We start from the raw sequence: 16,153 nt of genomic DNA, 5'->3' as shown, positions 1-16,153 counted from the left end.
TGTAACAGAATTTTGGAAAGGTCACCCTGGTTACGGTGTAACCTGGAATGACTCAGAAGAGATAAGACTAGAGGCAGGGATACTAGCTAAGAAGTTGTTACAGTAATGAAAGAAGAAATGATGAGAACCTAAACTAAGGCAATAGTAACGGGAGCAAAGAGAAATGAAGAGATTTCACAGGTTTATAAGAAGGAAGTGGTAGGACTTGACAATTAATTGGATGTAAAGACCAAAGCAAGGGGCAGTCAAGGATGGCTCCTGGATTTCTGGCTTGAGAGACTAGGTGGATAAAAGAGCAGGTAGAGTGAAAGAGATGATGCTTTCAGTTTGGGATATGTAAAGTTTGGGGTCCCTTATAGGTCTTTCAGGGAGAAATGTCTAGCAGGGATTTGGATAGAAATATCTGGCACTCGGGAGAAATAGAGGTAATTCAAGTCATGGAGCGGATCCAAGAAATTATTTTATGCATTGAAAATACTTGATATTAAGCCATCTACTAACTCCATTTTTGTTTTTGTTATTAAAGATGAGAACACCAAAGACAGAATATATGGTTCTTCTAGAAGATCTGCTTTCAATTTTACTAAAGTGAATGACCCACTTTGATGAAAAGAATAATGACTTCTCAGGTCTCTTACAACTCTAATGTTACAATTCTATTGTTCATCTGGAATTGCCTTTTGAAGACAGCACACCTATGGCCTTAAAGCTTCCTTGGTGAACATGTGAAATATTTTTTAATGAAAATCCATTACATGTAAAGCCATACAACCCCAAACATGCAGTGACGATGCTTACAGCAAAGAAAAACCAAGTAAAGACACTATCTACATTTACCTACTCTGATCCCAATTGGCTGCAAACAGCAAAAGAATCTTCCTGCCGTAATGGTCTCGGTTTTCCAGCACCCCGGGGAACCCATCGATCAGAGCCCTCTTAATGCCGGGATCATCTGCCTTGAAGTTTTTGAACATGTCCAGGTTTAGCTGGCGGTACTGGAAATACTGAGCCAGGAGTCTAAAGGCATCCGCTTGGTGAAACTTCCTGGCTCGGAGAAATCTCAGGATGAAGGCATCATCCGTACGTAAAAATCCAATGTCAGGCCTGGTGATGATCATGTCCCTGACTTGCTGAATATCCTGATGTAAAACATCTGGGTTTTCATTCAGTTCCAGGCGAGCTTTCTCTATAGTCTCTGGACTGAGTCCAGCCTGTAAGTGGGTCATCTTGGCCAAATCTCCGTTCCAAGTGCTTACCTTCTGATATTTTGGAAGAAGAGAGACTGGTCCCATTCACCTGATGGTCTGCTGAAACTGTGGCCCATTCAACAGTGTTTTACTACCAGGCAGCCCCGAAACAGACAAATAGAGGGTCTTCTTTCACATTCGGGCCCTATGTGGTGGTGTTCATCCAAAAGAGAAGCAAAACTGAGGCCATTGCTTACTGAAAAACAAATACACACAAAAGAAACAGAAGAGAGATGATACAAAAAAAGTCTGGACAAATTAATTGGAGCTTAGATAGAAAAACAGTATATTAGGCTGTGGGTCTGATTAGATTAGGTGTCCAAAGAACAAATGATAAATTATCCTTAAAATGGGGTATTGAGCATAAGTTGATTATAGACAGCTTGAATATCTAATATGCAAATATTTGAAATATGTTTGGGAACGTTTTATTTCCATTGACTAGTTAACATAGTAGTGCTTGACCAGATTAGCAATAGCATGCACTTTTATTAATTACCTTAAGAAACAGTGAGAGGAGAAAAGGATACTTCTCTGTGACAGCGTGCTTTATGGGACCACTCACAGGCCTGGATATGGCAGAGAAATTATAGCTATGGTACAATTTATTGCTTCCCATTGGCCTCTTTTCTCAAACAGAAGTATCTTTCACAGAAATACCCTTTCCCCCATTTTCTTAAAGCCAGCCATTTGCATCTTAACTATAAAAAACTTCCCCTATTTTAACCCCACCAGTGTTCGTGACTCACAGGAGTCCTCCACCAGTATGTGTGAAGAGTGGGGGTGGGGACAGGCTTATGGCTGGAAACCTGACCTCTAATAATCAAATTCAACAATGGGCAAGCAGGCTCACAGGGACATTTGCAAATGGCTTTATTGTTTGCATTTGCCATTCTTTTACTAGGAAAGCAGAGGGACTTGAGACTCTTGGTTGGCTCTCTACCCAACCCAATGTCCATATGGGCTTAAAAATCGTTCCATTGTATATAACCTGCCTGTTTTCCTAAGATGCTGTTTTACTTATGATAATGATATTTTAATCCCCTCAGATGCATCCTTTATGATTTCTCCACCAAAATGGTATACAGAGGAACACCGATACTGTTTCCATCTTATTTTAAACATAAATGCTTGAACTTTTGCAGACATCTGTTTGGTCTAACCCGGAAGTTTCCAAAATCAGAAGACACACTAAATATAAATAAACTTAGAAGCATTTATTTTTCCTAGCTTTCTTAAGTCAATCTTATCTGCAATAAGAGGCCGAATATTTACTCCCTATCTAGTCATTATTGGTAATGCTTTATCATACAAAATTACTTAAATGATTATTGTTCTGCTTAATTTAGGACTAACAGTAATTTCTTAAGAGAGACAATCAGCTCATATATTTCTACTTTATATGTCTTTGGATATGGAGGAGACAAAAAAAGTAACTGGTATGCATTTTCAAGACAATAGAATAATAAAAATAATTTTATTTATAAAATATTGGCTTTGTAAAATAACTTGTAAGAAAATAGCATTTAGCTCTGTGATGTTCTCTAAGAAACAGAAGAGTCTTACTTCTCACTAATTTTGAGGATTCATAACAGTAAAGGAAAATAGTATTACAAACTCTTCCCAGAATTGTAAGAAGTTTCAAAATCTATCTAGTTCAATGCCCACCCGATGTTAAAATTCCTTCTCCAAAAGCCCTTTCAGAAAGCGGCCTCACCCAATGTCTTCCTTCTCCAGTTCTTCCCTACACTCATTGCAATCTATCTTTGACATGCTGCTGAAACTATTCACACTGATCAATGACACGGAAGATGATTTAACTTATTATCCAAACTTACGCACTACAGGGTGTTAATAATAATGATGCTAGAACAACAGGTTCCAAGCAAACTCAGACAGATGGTCACTCTACTAATGGATGTCATTTTTGTTACTACATCCAATAAACAAACTTCAGCACCTACTGTAGGTGAGCTTTCTCAATATTTGATGTTGACTACCTCATCCTTCTTAGACCTCCTTCTCCCATTTTACCATTCTTTTCTGTAACTCCATTTACCCTTGATTTGTCACTTAGCTCTTTATCCCTCTCTACTCCATCTTCTCCTTCTGTGCTCACATCGTCAATGCTAGTGTTTTCCAAGATCCTGCCTCCATGACCTGCCATCTACAACATCAGTCCGTAGCTCCCTTCACATCTTCAGAGTGCACATTCTACAGCCTACTGAACATCTCCACTTATTTGACTCACAGACAACACAAACTCAATCTGTTCAAAACTAAACTAATCATAGTTCCTTATCCTGAATTTGCTCCTCCGCCTTTGTCTTTTAGTGAATGACATCATCTTCCATGCAGTTTCCCACGCTAGAAACCTGGGAGTCAACTATGATTCCACTCTCTCTCTTATCGCCCACTATCAGGCAATCACTTCTATAACATTTTTCAAACTTGCCCAGTTGTTTCCATCCCCATGATCACTGTCTTCGTTTAGACTGCATCACTACTCATCTGTTTAGTCCTGTGACATTCTCCCTATTGATACGCTTGCTGCCAGTCCATGCTCTGCATTTCAACCCATTCTCTGTATCACAGTTGAAATATACTCATGTCACTCCTTGATTAATATCCATCATTAGCATCTAGTTGTCCTAGGATAAAGTATAAAACTATGTAACATGATTTCAAGACCTTTCATATTCTGGTCTCTTTACTCTCCAGATTTCTTGTCTGGCCGTTCAGCCATCGGCAGCTTCTTCTCACCTTTGTGTGCCTTGGTAAAAGCTGCACTCTCTCTGCCTAGAATAACCACTGATTGACTCCTCTTTACCCTTCAGAAGTAAACTTGAAACTCATTTCCCCAGGAAACCCTTCCTGGCCTTCAGAGGTCAAAGTAGTCCCACACCCCTGACCACACCACATTCTACTGCCATTTTCCTTTCTCTCTCTTTATCCAGAACACTTTACAGAGAAGGCCTGGATTTAATTCATCTGTGTATCCCTGATACAGGGTGTGGCCAAAAGAGGGTCAGCTCCACGAGCAGAGCGACTTCATTGCATTCACCACCACATCCTCAGTGCCTAGCACAGTGCCTGCCATGAAGTAGATGCTCAGTAAATAGACCTAGAATACATGAACAAAGAAAGTAGTCAAAATGTTTGAATGAGTGAATAAGTGTTTCAGTACCTCCAGGACAGTTTATCCTTAAATGAGATGTCGTGGCTGATTAATTAATGTCTTTCCTCATCTACAAAGTATTTTTTTTTCCTGGAGAATTTAGCCTAAGCACATTGTGCTTCAGATTCTCACCTCCCTAAAGCAAGCATGCCAGGTAATGTTCACAGTTCCATGCCATGGAGCACAGTGCTTAAAGCACAAGGCACAGCCATGACTTATTCCCTACAGAAGATTTAAAGCTTGGGGCAAGTTACTTACCTTACAGTTCAGGGAACTCAACAATGTTTCTGACATAAATTACTATGGGTTCAAAAGGAAAGTTGAGGTTGCATTTTTCATGGCCTGCTTCCATATACAGCTATGCCTCCAATCTATAATATCTGAAGTAAATTTCCTTCAATCTATATCTTTATTCTGTGCTCAGCATATGGTAGAAGCTTCTGGGGAGAATGCTTAAGCCAGGGTCACTGGGTTTCATAACTTAGGATAACATAGATATTTTCTGTTAAAGGCAAATTCTTCATACCAGAAGTCTGAATAGACTGCTACTTAAATAACAACTTCAATTGATAATATTTAAGGCACTAGAAAGGCTGTATGAAGAATGTCCACCAGGATATGGCATTTTCATTTGACTATAATCTTTTGTTCACATAAAGGACTTGGTTCTCATTTAAGTTTTCCAAATTATAAATGGATACATTGAACTTGTATCACATGAAGAAGTGGAAATGGTTTTCTGTGCTGGTAGTATTAATAATAATAATACTTATTATGTATTATAGCTATTTATTATGTTCTAGGCATTTGCAGATTCTCTTTTTATAGACTGTAGTATTTAATCCTCAGAACAACTGTATGAAATGAGTATATTATTGTCCTCATTTTTCAAATGAGGAAACTAAGGCACAGAGAGGTTAAATGATTGCCCCAAATTACACAGACACTAAGAGGCAGAAACTGATTCAGCCAAAACTAATCTTTCTCTGAACCCACGCTCTTTACTGTTATGCTGCCCTGTCTCTTATGTGTAGCAGAGAGATTTTATTCTTTATGATTTAAGACCTATGTGACCATCTGCAAGTTTCAGAACCTCACTCTGGTTCCCTAAAATTCCTTTCAAACTTACCATTCTATGAGCCTAAATATTCCAATGGATTAATAGATTTTCTTGGGTGGCTTAATACTCTGCCTTACAGATGTCCAGTTGCCATCTTTTCCTCCTTCCTTCATTGGAAGATGACTGGTGCTGTTCAAAATCTAGCTGTCTCTGCCTTTTCTAGCAATCACTAATTTTTGCTCTTCCTTTAGGTATTTTCCTTTGGCAAAAATGACAGATCAAAGATAACAGATCTCGTCATTCTGTTTGAAGGATTGATTGCCATGCCTAGCAGAATGCCAAGCATGGTGTCAGCATCGAAATGTGCTTGATGATCAAACAGGCCACTTTAGGCAGATTCATGTAAGCCTCAGAGGCCATCTCCCTGCAGTGTGGTTTAGTCCCAAATGATTCTGTATTTAGACACCATTTCAAATGCATGGAGAGTAATTCACAAACATTCTCTGGGAAGGCCAAGGTGGAGGATACCTCCTTTCACTCCAATCCACACCTTTTCCAGTGAACTAGAAAATTAGGTAATGGTATTTTTGTATGAGAGGGAGAAAAGAAGAGTATCCATACTACGATATTTAAAATAATGTTACCTGTAGATTCTAGTTTTATATTTCATCTCGAGTTTACATTAGAAAAAAATCTTTTTGTATTTCCTCATACAGAATTTAGTATTAAGAAAGTACATCTACATACACCATATTCTTTATGAATCAAAGAGTTTAAACATAAAAATATTTTCAGAAAACTATAATTCAAATGAAATCAATTTGGTAATTTTATGATCTATTATTCTCATTTATTTATTTTATTATAATCTTCAGAAACACACAATATATCAGGAAAAGTCAGAATTATATTAGCAATGTCTTATCTAAAAATATGTATATGTATGTGTGTATGCAGTATTTCAAAGCATTTTATATCCATTATCTTTTTTCTTTGTTACAATGATCCTGCAACAGACAGAAGAAAGATAATTCCCTGGGAAGTGCTGAGGTAAAATTCTGTGAAATAATGTTGGTAAAAGTGCTTGGGAAAGGAAAAGATCCACTTTACTTTAACTGTAAATTCTTGTTGATATTATAATTATGCTGTATCCAGGTAAATATTCGGGGCACATAACAGCTAAGTCAGATAATGAGCTTATCTTAAAGTTGGAAAACCAACAAATACTCATGGAGTACTTATTAGGTGCCAAGGTCTTTGATATTATATAGTCTAATTTCCACAGCAATCCTTAAAGGTAGGTTATTACTATTAGATGAAAAGATGAATCTGAGATTTAGATATGGCTGAAAGAACAAAGATTTGCACTCAAACCTACTCTACCCATGTTTTGTCCAAGACTCTGCTCTCCAAGTAGGTGCCTTGTTTAACATCACTCTGAGTACCAGTGCCCTCACACTCAAGTACACTCACATGATAGACACACATCCACACCCTGTCAGTCCTAAAGGACATCATTTAAGGGATGTTGTAAAATTGCCCAAATTTGGGGAGGAAATAAAATATTGTTGTCACGATCAGAAAGATAAAATCTGTAAAGCCTAAATATTATTTGAAATATAAGAACATCAATAACTGCTGAACAACACCTCAAATTTGCATGGCTTCTGGGTGTTCTTAGTAATACAAAGAACAATTTTTAAGTACACATAAATTTAAATTAATACAAATATAAAATAAGAAACAATAGGCATATTTGTTTTGTGGGTATCTTTTACAAGAAAAGGATGAAAAATTAATACCTGTGACAACACTTTGTACATGAAAGTCTAACCAACTACCTCATCCATTGGTATGTGTGAATTTATGTTTCCAAATTTTTAATATATATTGAATTGGGTTAACACTTGTAGCTCTTTACCTCGCTATAAACTTACTTCAAATTTTTAAATTGAATATGAATTTTTACCTAGGAATACCAAAAGGAATTTTTATACTGAATGAAATAAAAATAGATGCTGCTGATATATCTAAGCCAAAATTGAAAAACATAGTGATCAAAAATATTTCTTTTTAAGTGTAACTCTATTTGAAATCTTTCTTGAAAGATAATACACTCCCTTACAGCCTATTTAGCCTATATTTAAATCTCAGAGACTGGTTGATTACATGTTCCATGGTGCTAACCAGAAGGAGTCTTTTTTCTGATGGATTAATTTTCAGATTGGCCATTATGGTTTGTAGGACTTCTGCATGAGTACTGGCTAAGGAACATCAGACCTGTGGGTAAAAAGTGACCCCGAATTCATTGACTTTCTTTAAATGTTAGCCAACTTACAGATATAAACTATCTGTACTAGGGGCAGGGAGAGTAGTCTACAAGGATAGAGAGGAGACTCTGAATTATCTGAAAGCATGGTGTGACCAGAATTTAGCCCAAGCTACACAGTCCACCTTTCACCACCTTTAGCATAGTCCTAGCCTAGGACTAACTCTTGCCACATAAATACTCATTGTGTAGACTCCCTTGGCTCCCTTTAAAACAGCAAAGAAGCACACAATCATTTGCTCCTATTTGCTCCTGCTCTCAAGAAATGTTAAAAGTAGATTGGAATGAGCTCCATCAGAGTAGAGACACTGAAAACTTTTGTAACCAAAATAGATGCCAGGTCAGAATTAGAATAGACTCCAACTCCGGGAAGAAGGACTTATGTGACAGAGGATTCTAGAATCATTTTGCAGTTTTCTTTGGGGCAAATAATGCAAGGAGTTGAGGGGAAAGCCAACTTATAGGGAAAGTATGATTTTTGTTCCTCCTCACTGTGTTTGGTAGAAAAAGTCTTTAACTGAAGTGGCATTTACCTTACACCTCAATGTATCTTAAACAAAGATAATATATAGGGAAATAATTGTTGAGTCATAGAATATTAGACTGGAATGTTTCATAGGCTATTCAACTATCCCCATAAGAAGTCATTGGCAGTTGATACCCCAATTTTTAAAACAGATTAGTTGTGCTTCCTAGGGGTATCAATGGGAAGATAAAGGAAAACAAACAAACAAACAAAAACCTTGACCTTTCTGTCTTCAAAGGGAAAGAGTATTTCTCTAAGAATATACTCTCTTTTTTAAGGAAGAAGACCTAAAGGAAGACAAAAAAGGTAGGACTCACCCAAAAACGGCCATTAACTCTATTTGCCCCCTTTTCCACTAAATGTTTTCCCAGCAGATCCATGTAACTGTGACCCTTCTTCTGGATGTGATTGCACAGACAATGGCAGCAGTAGGAATCACAGCTAAGAAAACTGCCTGGGAGAAGTAAAACACAGCAGCATGCTTAAGGGTGAGGTGGGAGGAAAGAGGCTATTTTTAAAACTTTCTCCTCAATTAGAAATAGAATTTCTGAGCTCTTATTTCTTCAGAACATGGAGTGGTTTTTGTTTTGTTTTAGAATGAGTGTTATTATTTAATAGTCAGAAGTAAAATTGAGAATGTTAAAAAAGAAAACTTTTCTTTGCCCTTGCTTCTCAAAGGGTGGTCCATGCATCAGCACTGGCAGCAGAACCCAGGAGCTTGTTAGTGACACAGCATGTCAGGACTTACTTAGACCTACTGAACAGGTAACAGAATCCCCAGGCAATTTGTATGCAAATTGATGTTTGAGAAAAGCTGGTCTAGAGGATTTATAATGACCCAGAGGGGTTGAGAGGTAGGTTAATTGCCTCTGAGGCCAGAACTCACGCTGTCTGTGGACAGCCCTAATGCACTGTCCAAGAGAAACATAAAAGTACCCACAATGTGTTCTTTACCTATGGGAGCACTGGCACTCATAATAGTTTATCAGATCACCCTGTTACTTACTCTCACTATGTTGGCATGCTCTATATATCAATCACAGAAGAAGAAAGAGAGGAAGGCAGGGAAATTTAGAGAGAGGGTGGGACAGGAGGAGGGAAGAAGAGAAAAAAGGAAAGAAAGAAAGATCTCACGGGTTTTATTTTGTTTTAATTTGACCACGCATTACGAAGTTTTTATGTATACATCCTGTAATTTAACACACCCCCCTGCAACACGCTATTCCCAGGCCCGTAACTTCCCTCCTACTTCCTCCAAAACTATAAAATAATGAACATTGAATAAGCTATGTAAGTGACACACATGAATACATGGAACTTTGTCTAAGACCTTTGATACTATTTTAAGGAGCATAGATAGAAAAGGAGTCATCAGTGGTCTGCACAATATTTAGGAACAGGAGATTTGGCTAAAAGCATCCTGGAAACAAGAGCAGATCATCTCAAACACATGTGGAGAAATTTCTGCTGGCTCAGAAATTAGGAAGCACAAAAGCCCACAGGAAATTAGCCTACCACACAGGAAACTTTCTCTGATACTCCCTGTCACAGAACAGGTGCATAAAGGGACAGAGCCTAGGGCAACCTGACCTGAGAAGGTATAATAAAGGGCTGTGGGAGGCATCAGAGGTAGGGAAGATAAATGAACTTACTATGTCAATAAATGGAAGCTTTTTATGGGGCAGGAGATGTTTGGCCAGTTCATTTTCAATCCAGAAAGAATCAAGCAAAAGAATATAAACTTCCCTTAAACTGAGAAAAACTTAGATTGGTAATTAAGCATGAGTTTCAATAAAGAGACATACATCAGTTAGAGGTTGCAGACTTGTCAAAATTCACACTGTGGACCTTCTTTTGAAACAACTTTATTCCAGTGATATCTGGATAAAATTAACAATAATCAAAACAAGCAATATTTGGGAGAAGGTTGAAAAGAAGTTCTCTCTTGGCAATGTTGAGGACATATTTCTGGACTGATTGCATATAGTCAAGCTTCATATTTTGTATACTCATTCTGCTGTGCTGCCTCCTCTGTCTGAGTCACTGTGTAACAGGGACAGTAGAGAAGATCAAAGTCAGCCTGGATCCATTTACTAAGGATGGAAGGCTCTGCTATCAGGGAGTACGTAAAGTTGAGAATAGATTTCCTAGGGATAATAAAGTGCCTCTCTTTGTAAAACCTTCAGAAGTGAGCAGACACTACCAATTCTAAAAAGTTCAAGATTTTGCCTTTTGGGAAATGAAAGACCTTCCAGCTGTCTGCTCCATGATTCTAAAATGATGCACTCTTCTATGAGCATGTCTACAAAAATATATGATGACACTCTGCTGGAAAATATTTTCTCTCACCTTTAAATCCATTATAAAAATGAGTAATTACTGTTATTGAAAATATTTTTTAAAGGAGAAATAGCTCTCAATAGAAAAGATTTAAGCAAGGAAGCCAGGATACTGTCATTCTAGAAAAATTAATAAGCTCAGCATAACATTTCAGTCAAGAAAAGTCATTGCTTACAGACAGATGCCTGTAAATCTCACTGAAGCAGCATTGTTTTAAAATTTCCCCAGCCCCAGGAGATTGTATTAAGCAGAGGAAGACAAGCTCTAGAGGCACTGGATTCCTGGCCTGCGTTTCTGGTGTGAAGCAGCTAGAATTGGCAATATGTACACTTTTAAAAATTGTCTGAGCTGAACCATTCTTTACAGACAGAAAAGGGAGTTTTAAGAATCTCCTTTCTCAGGGACTTTTAAGAGGTCTTGGTTACTGTGGATATTACCAAACCAAGGACATTATGTGGATGAACAAATTTTCTTCTATAAAATCCATTTCACCACATATTTTACTAGTTTTCTTGCTTGGGATCCAAAACTGAATGAATTTTAGAGGCAGGTGGAAATACGTCTATATAATTAGTGGCAGTAATTAACTTTCGACACAATGCTACTCTTTCTCATTCTCAAAGAGAATTAAGTATGAATTTTCCTCAGAACTTCTTCCGGAAGATACATATTTATGACTGTCTTTATTTTCGACGATGCCTCTAACGGTGAGCAAGCTGGTTTAGATGAAACTTGTTACACTGTCTTTAAGAGGCAGAATAAATAGACAACTCTATTTTTAAATCAAGCAGTTTTAAAATCAAGCTTTTCTGTGCTGTGGTTTAAACTTTCTTGTCACATGTGACCTATTATTCCCATTTAAATAATCTCATTTTTAATTAAGATGTTAATTTCATAAGAAAATAACTCGTCAAAAAATCCCAATGCTTTACTGTTCAGTAAAAATCAATTAAATGAGCACCCAGCAAAATATTTTTATTTATGACAGGCTCAGGCACTTATTTTCTGGTGCTTGTTACCTCTTATAAAACAGATGATCCTGGCTAAATCAAATAGGGACTATGACTTGGGCTTAGACTTTCAGGTTCAAATTAATCAGACATTTGAAAGATGTTCCAACTTCCCTTCAGCCAAGATAGAAAATAATAGCACTCTAAAAGCAGAGCCTGGCAGAACGGAGTTACATAAAATGCCTTTTCAATTTTTGCACTCTATTACCCTTTACTATTATAGGAAAATGGTGTTATCACCTGATTACTGAGAAAGCACACAAAAATCTCGCCTTCCAAATCTGAGCCAGTCCTTGACTGGTGATGAACAAAGCAAGGCCATCTGGTCTGAATATCATTACTACTTTTGCCATTTGGGCAAAGGATCTGTCTTCTTTGCTTCAAAGAGAGGTTTAAGATTGGAAAATAGGAATGAAATAAGTAGACAGGAAGAAACATCGGGACAAATAGTTCATTCGAATGAGAGCCCCCTTTCTTAAGTTATAATCATTACCATCATTTTTATTTTTATTTTGGCCAGAGTTAAGCTTTGAGGTCCCTATTTTACAAAACATTTTAGTAAAAAAAGAAGAGAAAACTTAATTCTGGAGTTTCTGCATTAAACACTTAGGAAAGGAAACGGACGTGTGGGTGAATATGAGTCATCAGTCACCCCCACCCTGCTTCCTGGTGATTCTCCATTGGAAAACCAGAAACACAGGTTGAGCTTACATTTCTATTTTTCTGGAATCACATTATGCCCTAGGCCATGTTAATTTCCTCAACTAAACAGACCCTAATATGCTGAAAGGCAGCTGGCTATCTGCTGGTGTCTGGCAAGTGCCCCATCTGTCCCCGTGCCTGGGGTCTCTCCCTCCTGCCTTCACTTTCCCTTTCTCGCAAACAGGCGTCTCTCTTTGTTTTCAGGGGTTTGTTCACCTGAACTTTCCTTCCTATGCCTGTCAACTTGAGCTCTTTCCCTCTACCCTGCAGACCTCGGGCTTTGTCTAAGTGGCAAGACACAGTTGTGTGACTATAGTTACCGCGCTGGTGATGGTGGCTATGATGACGGTGATGGTGGAGATGGGGGTGCTGATGTGTAGGGGGGCGCAGGCTGAGCGGGCGCCGGGAGGAGGATGGACCGCGGAGGCGGCGGGGAGCGGGGTGCGGTGCGAAGTGATGGAGTGCAGAGGGATTGCAGATGGGAGCTGTCCACATACCGAAGTGCTGAAACGCCGCAGCCATGCCATCGCAAGAGCGGGGGAAAGGCGGGGAGGCTCTGCAAATACAGAGGGGAGAAAAAAGGTAACAAATACCTTCACACGGCCGCCCAGCCTTGCTTTGGGAATGTATTTCTGCAGGTGTCCTCGCTGCTGAACTGGGTGGGGGAGATCCCCTATTCTGGCAGGTTCGGGCTCAGATTTCTCTAGAAAGCTGTGAATGAGAGCTCGGGCTCCACACGGGGCTGTGATTTTGGTAGGAGGCGTGTGCGCCCGATTCTCTGTCCTTCTATACGGAGCCTAGCTTTCCCCTGGGTCCTAAATGCCTCCGTACCACAACCCTCCCCGGTTCTATTGAGACGTACCAATAATTATTTGTATTTTTGTTAACATCTGGGACAAAAAGTACCGGCGCCATCACTCCCCACACAACATTAAAAATAAAATATTTCAAACGGATTAATGAAAACGCAAAAGCAGCTGTGTGTGTGTGTGTGTGTGTGTGTGTGTAAATTTGACAGATAAGAAAGTATCACAAACCTATGGGAAAAAAGGAAGAGTTATTTTACTAACAAATGGTATTAAGAAAATGAACTATTTGAAGAGACTCAGATCAAAGTCTTATTTCACCAAAATAAATTACACATAGATGTTTTTATCAAAAACATAAAATTTAAAAATATAACTAGAAGGACAGAAATATTTTACCGATCTCAGGATAGGGAAGGTTTTCTAAGCACAAGAGGAATAGAAGACATAAAAAAGAAAAAGATCGGTAAGTTTGAGTGCATAAAAACACTCTTGAATGTCAAAATATAAAAAAAAGTAAATACAAATTACCACTTTAAAAAACTGCAGCAAGTAGATGTTTCATATACAAAGTATCACATAAAAGAGAAACACTAACAGCCTTTTAGAAAAAAAGAGGAGGAATGTTAAATGACAAATAATTTACAGAAGAAATGGGGATGCATAATAAACACATTTTTTTAATATCAACTTCGCCAGTAAATGGAAATATGCTGTTTAATATGGCAGTTTGGGCTGAAGTTTTAAATATGCATATCTTATGTTGTTGGAATAATAGTGAGAAATCATAACATTTTAACAAATCTATTTCACAATGTATATCCAGTGTCATAAATATACATGGCATTTAGATCCAGTAATTTCACTTCTAGTACCTTATGCTAGGGATATATTCAGACATGCAAAGATTTATGTGTATAAATTTCATTTATGATCATAGAAGTTGTCAAAAAATAAAAAAGCATTAATTTTTATATAGCCTGTAATGTTTATAGCTATTAAAAAGTATTTTTGAAAACTGTTTAAGGCCGAAAAAGAAGTACTTGTGAAGTGTTAAGTGAAGGAAAGCAAGATATCAAATACAACATTCCCATTTTTCCCCAGTTTTCAAATTAGTTAGATCACTATGGGTAAATTTTCTTTTTGCCAAGATAACTTGATTTTCTTACTTGTATTTGCTTAAAGTTTTCACATTTACTAAAAAGTTAGAAAACTTATGAAATATTTTAAAGTGATCTTTCTATCATATATTTCAAAGACTTTAAAGTCATCAGAATTCTTCCAAATCTGACATACTATTATACATTTACTTATTTGTTTAGTCATCCTCTCTGATGGAATTTAAGTACCATGTGGCAGATAATTTGTGTGTTTGTTCACTACTGCTTCCCAAGCACTTACAAGTGTGCCTGGAACAACATAGTTCTTAGTTGATCCATTCCCAGAATGAGAGAATCCACGTCTGGATATGATGTAGTGATAAGAAAACCATCTACAACTTAGAGACTCAAAATTGAGAAATGGTTGCAGCAGGTGAAGGAATTTTTGGAGATGGGTTGGGTGTGATCTACGGGTGGTAAGCTCTGTGTTCTATGGCTCCATGGGGGCTAAGATATTTTTGGTAACCACTAGAGCAGATTATTGCAGAAATACTGGCTGATCATCTAATATCCTGATGCTTGCCCACAATTCCAAGCCCTATTACATATGGGCAGGGCCATCAGCTTACTCTGGCCATGGGCTATGACAATTCCTTACTTAGTCCCCAGGTGACTAAGTAGAACACGGTCTCACCTAGCCCCCTCTTCATTTCAAATTTCCATTCCCACTGTGAACAAAGAAGAAGCCATTGTTATGTGAAGTCACTGGAGCTGCACAGTTAATTTGTTCTTCCAGCATTACCTAGCCTATGTTGACTAATTCAAACTCAAACTTAAAAAATGGCCTGCACATTAGATAACAGAAATATTAATGACAGTGTCTTATGTGCTAAAAAAAAAAATACTACAGGGAAAACAAAATATGATCCAGTTAACTAGAATATTCTTACTTCTACAGTTTGACCTTACTCCTCACATATTTTCTTGGCTCTTAAACATCCATGCTAGTCACATGTTCAACAACGTGCTGTTTCACCATTGTAAAATCATCCTGACATCTCCTTCATAATTATTGGTATTTCTCTGGGTAGTAAGCCCATTATTCCTGGACTCTCAACTTCAGTGAACCGTCATGTGGATACAGCCTTTACCTGTCACTGGTCAACACACAGAAGGCACTCTCCCTGTACTCAAACCTAGATCACAGCAAACCCAACATTAACAGTGCCCTTTAAAGGAGTACAGAAATGAGTACTGAGTTGGGTGTGCCAGGAACAAGGTCAGGCAGCATAAAAGATGCTTATAAGCAGGCCGGGCCTTCACCCTTGTCATTGACTGTTTATGCACAAAGGGGTCCATGGGGGAATCCTGGTAAATATGTAGGCAGCTTCCATGCTGTAATGGAGGTTGAGCAGAGTGTGCAAAACATCAGCACAATGTCAATCAGGGTAAGTGAAGGAAAGGAAATTACTGAATGATTATATTCTAATCTGTTCTGTGCAAGGGACCTATATGCTTATCAAAGTAGCCCAGTTTCCTTTGGAATTACATTAAAAAGTGTAAAATCAAATTAAGTTCACATCTAGCCAATTTCCCAAGTAAGGCAACTGCAAATAAGTGTTTACAAATAGGATGAGGCATTCTTCACAATATTTCAAAACACATCCCTGGGGGATGTGCTAGTTTTGGGCCTACTTTCTTCCCATAGATGATTGGAAGTCCAAGGCTTATTTTAATTCTCTAAGGCTCCACAAACTTTTTTTTAGTCCAGTCTCATAGTTTCCTTGGAAGTATAACTGTCTGAAGACCTTAGAGGCACAACTTCCATCTGACTTAATCAATTCCCTATTTCAGT

At 38.0% G+C, this 16,153-nt stretch overlaps 1 protein-coding gene across 1 annotated transcript in view; it reads right to left on the bottom strand.

Annotated features, from left to right (window-relative positions):
* Positions 1–13,169, bottom strand: part of CLVS1 (clavesin 1) — a 216,491-nt gene extending 203,322 nt beyond the window's left edge. Inside the window, exons 1-2 of the mRNA XM_012508199.1 lie at positions 12,986–13,169; positions 838–1,443 (exon numbers count right to left, since the gene is read on the bottom strand). Coding sequence (XP_012363653.1) covers positions 838–1,292 — 455 coding nt within the window. The 5' untranslated portion in view covers positions 1,293–1,443; positions 12,986–13,169. The remainder of the gene's footprint in view (positions 1–837; positions 1,444–12,985) is intronic.
* Between the last annotated feature and the right edge of the window lie 2,984 nt (positions 13,170–16,153).

The sequence above is a fragment of the Nomascus leucogenys genome, chromosome 16 (assembly GCF_006542625.1).
Source record: "Nomascus leucogenys isolate Asia chromosome 16, Asia_NLE_v1, whole genome shotgun sequence".
NCBI classification, from domain to species: domain Eukaryota; kingdom Metazoa; phylum Chordata; class Mammalia; order Primates; family Hylobatidae; genus Nomascus; species Nomascus leucogenys.
This window is presented reverse-complemented; position numbering and strand designations above follow the sequence as displayed.